This window comes from Quercus lobata, chromosome 11 (genome assembly GCF_001633185.2).
Source record: "Quercus lobata isolate SW786 chromosome 11, ValleyOak3.0 Primary Assembly, whole genome shotgun sequence".
NCBI lineage: Eukaryota > Viridiplantae > Streptophyta > Magnoliopsida > Fagales > Fagaceae > Quercus > Quercus lobata.
Genome location: NC_044914.1, coordinates 55,477,898 through 55,488,989, shown reverse-complemented (window position 1 = coordinate 55,488,989; position 11,092 = coordinate 55,477,898). Strand labels below are relative to the sequence as shown.

Sequence of the window (11,092 nt, the reverse complement as noted above, 5' to 3'; positions counted from 1 at the left end):
AGGAATGATATGGTCTTGTATCATAAACCAAAGCATTAGAACATGTCTAGAGAAGATCAAAAATGAGAGAAGAAAAGAAAGGGGCCTCAGAATACAATTGTTGAATCAGGGGAGCCCCCAAACGTGGATCAAAGCTCTAACACGCGGGGTAAAATAAGGTGAACAAATTTAAATTTATAAACAATTCAATGCGGTAATCATAAAATAAAAACCTCGGTAAAACTATTAACTAAACACTTAAGGAATTTGCTACATCTTGATCAAGACACGAGCATTAAAGTCGAGCTATTTACATAAAAATCTTTCCAGGTAGGTAGAAATTAGAATACAATGAACAAATCAACATAAACCGAAATATTCATGTCAATCATAATCATAATTGTCAACCAAGTCTAGAATATAGATATCCATAATGATTCTAAATACAAAGCCAAGAGTTAAACTCCTTCAATAGGGACTACAAAGATTACACAATGATATCCATAATGATTCCCATCCATCTAAATAAGCGACGAAGTTTAAGTCCCTCATTAGGGACTATATAATTACACAAAACATACCATAGAGATCTAAATAAACAAAATAGTTTTAAGTTTTCCATGGACTGCATAATTACACATTCACAAACAACAAAAGTGTGGCCTCCATCTAAGCATTCTGGAAACAACCTTCCTGCATAAACAAAAAACCCCTGTTGACAAATAACATTAAAAGTACTGCATAATCAAAAATTTAAAAAAAAAAAAAAAAAGAAAAAAAAAAAGTAATCAAAAGGAATATTTGAACACATAATACCTTGATAATCAAAGAGTTAATGGCATTGAAAATAACATTTTTGTTAGTACTTTGTGTCAACGGTGGAAATTTGTCGTAATTACTAAAAATCTCAAACTACAATAACTACTGTACAATTAGTTTTAGTCTAAGAAGAAATAAATATGATGGATTTACCATACACTTTACACCATAAACAAATTTTTTGAATTTAAAATTTTGAATAAGAAAGCAACATCAATTAACTAATCATATCAAGTATATGATTCTCAAAAAAAGAAAATCATATCAAGTATATTACTCCAAAAATAAAAGAGTGAAGAAAAAATTCATCTCTATTGTTAGTTTTGTTCCTTATCAACTGATCTTCACATTGGTACTCTATACCTAAGCAAAATAATGTAATCATTTGCTTAAGGGATGACCAAGAGATGCCTAGTTCATCCATACTCTTAATCAATTCTAACCTTCCAACTCATAACCCCAAAAAACACAAAACCAAAGTAAAAATTCCCATGTTTGCAGTTTTCCTAAAATCAACAAACAAACCAACTTTTTTCTCTCTCGTCTACATATACAACAGAAATTCTCACAAGGATAGACAATGATATAGGAGCATCTAAAAGCCCAAAGCAAATAAGGCTGAAGGCCAATTGCACCATTTTGCTCAAGACTGTTAACTATCATAAGACTTATTTCTTTTATTGATCTACGTTCTGTTCCTATTATTATTATGGATTCAAAACTTTATAATGTCATGTGACTCAGGAATTAGGGTTGAGTATGGCAACCTCATGTCTATGTGAAATTATATACATATAACACCCATAAACCTAATCATCCCCTATGGGGAGGTGACCACCAATGCTCAATTTATTCCCATCAGTTAAGTTAATACTACTCATCCACCTTACAAAGCAACCCAAAAATAGAAGACCAAACGTATCTGCAATGCATTAGAAGTCCAGTAGATCTTTAAGCACGTAAAAACCAGTATGCAAAAAAGTGTATACAACTTTCTTTCTATTGGAACAAAGAATACCTGTTTATAAATTGATATGGTAGAAGTGCCGAGGAATTACCTAGCCTTCATTTGTTTCCAAAGCTACAAACCTAAAAAAATTAGATGGCACAATAAGCAAATATTCAATGAAAAAAGAAAGTTCTCTAAAAAAAATATTGAATTTCAAACTATATGTAGTTTTGGTTAACAAATTTATGATAAAACTTAAAAACTAATTTTCAGGCATCTAAACAAAGTACTTTACTTGTAGGTAGCTTTACAGCCATAAGGTTCCCTTTCTAACAGGCTGGACAGGCTGCATTTAAAATTTTTTTTCCCCTTCTCATGAAATTCCTGTATAACTCCATCTACAAGTGACATGTAGATTCCAGGGAACCTCCCATGCAGTCTATCTTCAACCTCAAAGTGGAAGGGAATCTAATTCAATGACATGTAGATTTCTTATATGGTTTCATTGAGTCAGATTCCTTCCACTCTGAGGTTGAAGACAAACTGAATGGGAGATTTCCAGGCATCTACATGTCACTGGTAGATGGAGTTATACGGGATTTCATGAGAAGGGAAAAAAAAAATTAAATGCAGCCTATCCAGCCTGCTAGAAAGGGAACCTTATGGCTGTAAAGCTACCTACAAGTAAAGTACTTTGTTTAGATGGCTGAAAATTAGTTTTAAGTTTTAACACAAATTTGTTAGCCAAAGCTACATATAGTTTGAAATTCAATAATTTTTTTTTTTTAGAGACCTTTCTTTTTTCATTGAATATTTGCTTTACTATGCCATCTAATATTTTTAGGTTTGTAGCTTGGGAAACAAATGAAGGCTAGCTTTGGTTGATCTACAGATTCTCATGTTTGCATGAACTGGTGCTCCAAAGCCAATGGAAAAATCTTGTTGTCTAGAAAAAGAACGTAAAATAATTAGAACTCACATTTAGGGAGAAGCCAACAATAGTAAAAATTTCTGTTTAACATCCAGCACAATAAAAGGGTATTACCTCTCTGAAATCGTCTTCTCCAAATCAACAGATGGTCCACCACAAATGAAGAGTATATTTTTGGTATCCATCTGTGATTCATCAATAGTTATAAGAGGCACAAGTAACAAATATAAGGAACACAATTCTAGAACTAACAAGCTGTCTATTTAACTGTTTAAAATTCATATTCCCACAGCTCCCAGAAAAACTACATATATTTCAAAATATTTACAAACTATTTTCAGCAATTTCATGTGGCAAGAGCTTGGCATAACACCAAGTTCTGCAGGAGTTGTCAATTCCCAATGCAATTGAGTGTTCCTTTTGCCTATGAGGCTATGACTCGCCAGATATAATTACATAAAATGGAAACAAATATAGGAGAAAAATAGATAGTTTTAGATCCAGCATACCTGAATGAGATCACCATGAGGACTCTTCCGAGCTCCTCTATCAGGAACACTCACTATCTGACAAAAAAACCATTTAGTCAACATATATATAGCCTAATATAATATCATACCATACATAATCAAACAAGCAAATTCTCAAAGCTTTGGAACTGACATCTTCATTGTATTAGAAACATGTTCCTCGTGTTAAGGACATCTTCAGAGGTGAAAATGCTTGTTTTTGTTTTATATGCAAGTTACAAACAAACCCAATGAATATTAAATACAATCAAGTTTAAGAACTCACCACTATTTTTAATAAGCTTTGATGTATTCAACCTCCAAGAAAGCCGCTGATAATCTGGAAGCAAAGACTGTGAGGCAAGAAAACAGATGCAAATGAAAATTGAATCAAAGCAACCAACACATGCATAAACAAAATAACACAACAATTAATATATTACTACAAAATAGAGGTAATTAAGACAAAGGTTGGGTGGAGATAGTGTAGCGGAGAGGCAGGGAAATAACTCATTGTAAGAACTCACAAAGCCCTACACAAAACCAATCCAAAAAGCCAAACAAACAAACAAACACACCAAAAAAATAAATAAATAAAACCCAATTTCTGAGCTTTACCCAATTCCGTTCCCTCTAAAGTTGGATTAAAAAAATTTTAAAATCTTCAATGAGGGACACATTTAAGTTGTCTCAACCGGAAAAGAGTATTAAATCCAATGGAAAAGCCTGCATAAAAAAAATATTTCAACGTGAGTTTCAGTCTTGTTGAGGATCTATAGCCTACTCCAATGTTTTGGGACTAAGGCTTTATATCAATAGTCAAAATCTGTTTTACCATTGCTAACTCATATGACCTTACATCTTTTGCTCAAGATGTACCAACAAATTGAAATTGGTCTGTCTTATCACTCAGTGTGTTCAAGGTGACATTATGTTATCAAAAAAATGATTTTATCAATCAATATTTGCGAATCATATACCTTCACATGTCTCCATTGCAATCTCAATCTCCATCTTGCTTGTGAGTTGTGAGGAAGAAAGATACCCACTGTTTTACCCATTTATCACTGTGCAGACTGTCATTTTGTTGCTGAACTAAAATGCATCATCTTTCAGGCAACCTGATATATATATAGAATCTTATTATTATTATTTTTGAAGACCCCAAATTTAAAACCATAACCTACTAGCTACTAGCGCAGATCTTTTTTATTTCAGAATTAAAATCACCCTCAGACTTGAGTTGCATTCTAAATTATTATCCCTTTACTCTTTATGACTTACACCAAAAAAGGTTATGACAAGGAAAATTTTCTGGAGATCAATGATAACTATTACACAGCATTGGATAAACACAGCTTGTTAATGCCATGTGTTTGTAAAATATGGCTAGAACAAGATTTTCATAAAAATCCCAAAATAAAAGCATGAGTGTGTTAAATAAATGCCTGATAAACAGTTAACAGGTGACAGAAAATTCATTGACAAACAAATTCATATGCAAGGAAGAATGATCACCTATATCCTCTTTAGTAAAAAGCTTCCGAAGAGCAGGCTGCAGCAATGTGACCATCAGCCAAGTCCATGACATCGATGTAGTCTTGGACCTGTTTAACACAAAAACATTTAATATTTTGTAAGCGCAAAAAATTTGTCAATTTAATTGAATTTTCTGTAATGACAGAAAGTCAAATACTACTGCCATGGTTATAAAGGATTATAAGTAGAATACAAAACTAGAAACAGTCTATGTCAAAAAGGTCCATGAGATGGGACTAGTGGATATTACTGAAAAACTAGGGAAATTCCTATCCACTACTACTCAACAATATTTACGCAAAAAAGTATATACCACACTACCATCCTTCGTGGGATAATCATGACCATACACGTTAAGCTCAGGCAATCTGCCAACAGCTACTTGCTGTATATATGGCATGAGATTGTTTGGGATGCCCTTTGGATCTTCACCAATTCTACCACTCTCATGAGCCCCAACAGGATTGAAGTATCTGAGACATAATTTTCCAATCTGACTCCGCCTTATGAATATCTCAAGCAATTTCTTCAAGAAAAAGCTATAAATATAGAATATATTATAAGTCAGGAAAGAAAAGAAACTGCACTCATATGAACACAAGAAACAGCAACTGGGATTATGCAACTTCAAAGACGAATCCTATGTGTGGTATGCCCAAAATAAACATTACTAAGCACCCAGTGATGCATACCTTGGTCCGCCCATAAGGATTCATAGGTTTCAATTTGAAATCCTCAACACAGGGTATTTTTTCAGGTTGACCATAAACCGTTGCAGAAGATGAGAAAACCATCTATTTGGCCACAGGATAACATTACTTGTGTCAGTAGTGGGCAGAGCATGCCAACATGTGATGTAATCAATAAAAAAATGGTTCACATTCTAAGACTAAACAATTCTCTGTTAAAGATTCAACTGGAACTTGAATGCTATAACTACTTTCGACAAACAAATAATTAGATTTTTTCATGATTCGATAGTTACAATGGTGGGTGATTTACAAGGCCCATGGCGACAAAAGAATTAGACATCGAACATAAAAACTTCACAATTTTGCAGTAAGACACCAAAAAGACCAATGTCGCTTCCACAAATATACAGCTACATATACAAATCATAGTTTATACAGTTATGAATTGAAAAAGAAATATACTGGAATCAAAGATTTTGCAAAATCAAGTACGAATAAAATGAACATTTAATGCTTAACTCAACAGCCAAAAATTCTTTAAGACATAGATTATTGTTGATTCACTTCCAAACCATTTGTTACAAGCGCAAGATTCAAAGACAAAATCAATTGAGTTTAAGAAATTAAATCGCGGACATACCTTTTTGCAATCATATTTTGCCATAACCTCATAAAGATTAATAGTGTGAATCAAATTGTTATTGAAAGAATGGCGAGGGTTTGCAACACTCTCCCCAACAGCTTTTAGGCCAGCTAAATGGATCAAAACATCAAATCTGTCTCAAACAATGCCAATGGCACCAACCACTTCGGAGAGCTAAGTTCTGAAAAGAATGACACAAATGGACAGAAACAAGAAATCAAAACATTACACAAGAAATTATTTTTTAGCAAGGACCGAAAAATAAAATTAATTAAAGAAGGGCAAATCTTTGACAATGAAATCAAAAGGAAGAGGGAGAAAATAACTGATCAATTACGTAATATTATTCGGTCGAGTCGGATCATCCGGATCAAACAAAAGTAGACTCCCCAATATTTTGAAACTTGAGGAAGCTGAAGAGTGAAGAGAAATGAGTAGAGAGATAGGACTGAAATACATCTCTGTCCTACCATTTCAACTACACGTGATTTCTCTTCTTTTGAGACTTTGAAGAAGAGTCAGCCTCGGCATCAGGACTTTGCTTAAATTCTCTTTAAACCACTCTGACCACCTTTTTTCATCTCTTTCCCGTCCTATGCTTCAACCCTCCATCCTCAGTTTTTGAGTTTAAGAGACACAAGAGCCACCGTTTAAAAACAAAAAGAGATACGGAAGGAAAATTGAGAGTTTGAAAAAAGTGGGAGTAGGCGGGGTATTAATGTGATTGTCTCTTTTTTCTTTTTTAATGTTTTGTCTCTACCTCCTAGAGCCATATAGAGCTTCCTTTTACAGTATTTGGAGTATCATGTATCATATCATTCCTATAAAACTCTTTTCGTGGTCCATAGTTGAAGAAAAAACAAGAAGTGGATCGCTCGAATGGATAACATTTTCATTTTGTCATATTTTCTATAAAGTTGAACAGAGAATAACACAAGTCATTAAATGTGAACCCCTCAAAATAATAAAACTAGTCTCATTCCTGTCAACAAAAATGCATTAAAAAAAAGTACTACATATTCAAATACAAGAAAAATAAATTAAAAGGAATATTTAAACACAAAATACCATGATAATCAAAGAGCTAAATGGCATTGAAAATAATATTTTAGTTAATCTTATGTGTCAAAGATGTTAATTAGTCCTACTTAAGAATCTAAAGCTACAATGACTACAAGGTGTTTAGCTGTGACTGCAATAAATCTACTTAAAATTTTTTTTTCTTTCAATCAAAGCAAATGGAAGGGCCAAGCTTTTAACACATCTTATCACATAGGTAGAATATAATAAAAGATTCAACATAAACTGAAACATTTATGTCAATCATAATCATAAGTTTCATAGAATTTTCTATATATAAAACTTGAATATTCTTAGCTAAAGCCCTTTCTACCAACTTAAAAAAAAATAATGATATACATATATATATTAAGATAAATAAAAAAAATGAAAAATCATTTGTCACTTTTTTTTTTTTTGAAACAAACAAATCATTTGTCACTTAGATGTTAAAATTTAAAACCCCTATGACACTATAGATAGTTGGCTGTGGCACCATTTCCCTCCCCTATGGCAAGAGCTCTTTTAATTTTCAAATGTTAAAGTATAAAACTGAGGTTTAGATGTGCTTTTTCTCCTCTCTCGTATGGGATTTTGTATATCCTGTAACCAGCATGTATGCCGAGTACAGGATATACCACCTCCTTGTATGGGCTGCCTCACTTCATCTAAAATGTTCCCCATTTAATGCAACTCTGACATTTATCGTTGGGAAAAGAGTCACGTGAGGAACGAAGAAAAGAAACGGATGGTACAAAATGAAAGCTCATTTTACCAAGCTCATTGCCTCCATCAACGCTCCTCTCTCGTATGGGATTTTGTATATCCATATACCACCTCCTTGTATGGGCTAGCTCACTTCATCTAAAATGTTTTCTGTTTAGGTCGAATTGAATTTATTGTTACTGAAACTGAAAACTGAAAATATTATAATAAAATAATTTTTTAATGTGTAAATAGTATTATAGGGCCCGTAAACAATATATAAACAGTATATAAACAGTATTTTTTTCTCTACACAGTAAAATCACGTAAACAATTTATGAACAGTATTTTTTTCTCTACACAGTAAAATCATGTGATTTTACTGTTTACATGCAGGAAAAAAAACAAAAAAACAAACTGAAAATGCAAAACATAAACACCACTTTCAGCTGAAACCAAACGGGTACCTAGAGTCAAGTTACGGAATTCAAATTCCCATTTGTTAAACCATTTTGATTAGTGGATTTCAAAAGCTTTTTGGTTATAGAAAGAAAGTCTGAAGATCTGTTAAACAGTGCAGGAAAAAAAACAAAAAAACAAATTGAAAACGCAAAATATGAACACCACTTTCAGCTGAAACCAAACGGGTACCTAGAGTCAAGTTACGGAATTCAAATTCCCATTTGTTAAACCATTTTGATTAGTGGATTTCAAAAGCTTTTTGGTTATAGAAAGAAAGTCTGAAGATCGGTTTTTGTTAAACAGTGCAGGAAAAAAAACAAAAAAACAAATTGAAAACGCAAAATATGAACACCACTTTCAGCTGAAACCAAACGGGTACCTAGAGTCAAGTTACGGAATTCAAATTCCCATTTGTTAAACCATTTTGATTAGTGGATTTCAAAAGCTTTTTGGTTATAGAAAGAAAGTCTGAAGATCGGTTTTTGTTCTCCGTACAAATTAAAGTTGTTTTTGAAAACTCTGTAACACAGTACGTACTTTGTGTAAAGAGGAAACTGATTGAGTGATGGATTTCAATTGTCATTCAAATTCGTTTTTTAGTAGGGCTTCCACATATACATTTGTGTGAGGAGAAGAATCAATTTGTGAATTGTACAGTAGTCAGTTAACACAATTAAATCCGATTGTAAAAGAGGGAATAATTGCGAAGATGCTTTATTGTTGTTAAAGTAATAGCATCAGATAGATATAAATAGCTTTGCCAAAAATGGAAAGTTGTAAGACTATTTCTCACTCCTCTATGTCTCCTTATTTTTTTTCTTCTCTTCTGCAAAATCGCATCGGTACCATACGGCATGCTTTCTGAGCTTGATGGAGGCAATGTGCTTGATAAAATGAGCTTTCATCTTGGACCATCCGTTCTTCGTTCCTCACGTGACTCTCTTTCCAAACGATAGATGTCAGAGCTGCATTAAATCACATGTATGCCCAGTTGTTCTGCTTGGCTGTCAAAATGCTTGAAAATTAAAGACTCTCTTGTCTAGTCTATGAAAATTGAATACGGCTCATTCGTCCATGTGACCTTGTCTGAGAGTAAAAAGAACTTACATGGAAAAGGAAGGAAATAAAAAAGGACGAGATCATTTTCATGCAAAATTCAATCAGTTGTCACATCTACAAAGTAGAGAGAGTACATCATATGGGACTTCTGTTTGTTCTTTGCATGATGCCAGTTGTTCTGCTTGTGCTGTCAAAATGCTTGAAAATTAAAGACTCTCTTATCTAGTCTATGAAAATTGAATAAGGCTCCTTCATCCATGTGATCTTGTCGAGAGGAAAAAGAACTTACATGGAAACAAAAGGAAATAAAAAAGGACGAGATAAATTGAAAGATAAAAGAACAAATCATTTTCATGCAAAATTCAATCAGTTGTCACATCTACAAAGTAGAGAGAGTACATCATATGGGACTTCTGTTTGTTCTTTGCATGGGAACCGAACCAATTGTCACCGACAAAAATACGAGAGTGTTGCGGATTTGAACCAAATCTACTCACTATCAAGTCCCTAGAGGCAAAGATGTAATTAAATCCCCATTATGAAAAGAAGCTGACACCTTCCCAAACCATTTTTCTCTCTCATCAAACCAAGAGTGAGTATTGTACGAGACCATTTCATAATCCGTTTCATAAAATACAAGAATTTTTCTCAAACTAATCTATCAAGCTCACCACTCACACGTTAGCATTCACATCACTTGTATAAAATTTTCTGTATATTTTACAATAAGAATTCTTTTTACACAATCACTTTTTCAAAACACTCCTATCAAATTATTTATTCTACAATATATTTTAAAAAAATATTTATCAATTATCTATATATTATTATTTTCTCTAATAGTTAGTGTGCTACATTGATGGGTGAGTTAATATAAAAATGTAGGATAATAATTAAATAATATAAATCATATGATAGAAAGATACAATATATTTCACCAAAAAAAAAGAAAAAAAAGATACAGTATACACTGTTACTATAACACTTCTATTTTTATACAATTATGCAAAAGAGATGTAATAAACTTGCATATAGGTCACATTGTCACATTACGATTCATAGATGGTACTTGCGTTGGTTGGATTAGAACAACAATTAATTAAGGAAAAAAAAAAACTCTGGCGAGGAGTGGTACCAACCCAATGACACAATAAATTCTTTATAACACCACTAACAATGAAAAGACACCAAAACCCTTCTCAAACCATTTTCACCAGTATATATATATATATATATATATATAGGTTAGAGATGCGTAGAAAAGGAAACAAATAATAAGTGTGTTTTAGGGGAGATAAAGAAGGAAAAAAAAAAAAAACACAGGCTATTAACAAAGAACATGAATGTGTAAGTGTTTTAGAAGAGAGTTAATACTATATTGGAGACTGTATCGATTTGACTACTAGTACGTTATATTTCGAATACTGATGACAATACTAGTGTATCGTTTCGAATTTACTGCTATTTTATATATTATATATATATATATATATATATATATATATATATATATATATATATATACACAAACAAAATAAAAAGAAAGAAAAAAGCCCACACTTTTTATTCTTTCATTTATTTTTTTTTACTGTTGCACGTCTGAAGCTTTTTTTCTTTTTTAACATTAAATATCAACTTTGCTACTATAAAAAAGAACTACATCCATTATCTACCGTCTAATGCTCCCCATCTTCGAAAAAGAACTACATCCAGGTGTCTAATGCTCCACATCTTCCAAAAATTGGC

The 11,092-nt window shown here is 32.6% G+C and overlaps 1 protein-coding gene across 6 annotated transcripts; it reads right to left on the bottom strand.

Moving 5' to 3' along the window:
• Positions 1-3,473: 3,473 nt before the first annotated feature.
• LOC115968328 (bifunctional UDP-glucose 4-epimerase and UDP-xylose 4-epimerase 1-like) lies at positions 3,474-6,815 on the bottom strand. Of its 6 annotated transcripts, none has more exons than XR_004086728.1 (6): positions 6,388-6,815; positions 6,059-6,242; positions 5,040-5,265; positions 4,706-4,794; positions 4,168-4,308; positions 3,474-3,540 (listed from the first exon to the last, which is right to left on the bottom strand). XR_004086728.1 is itself a non-coding variant. In XM_031087695.1 (5 exons), the coding sequence occupies exons 2-4, from the start codon at positions 6,088-6,090 to the stop codon at positions 4,717-4,719; spliced, it is 336 nt and encodes a 111-aa protein (XP_030943555.1). In that variant the 5' UTR covers positions 6,091-6,242; positions 6,399-6,815; the 3' UTR covers positions 3,474-3,540; positions 4,706-4,716. The 6 variants fall into 6 exon arrangements, 1 of the variants encoding a protein (XP_030943555.1); XR_004086727.1 differs by having other exon boundaries at positions 6,399-6,815; XR_004086729.1 differs by having other exon boundaries at positions 3,474-3,527; positions 6,399-6,815.
• Positions 6,816-11,092: the final 4,277 nt, after the last annotated feature.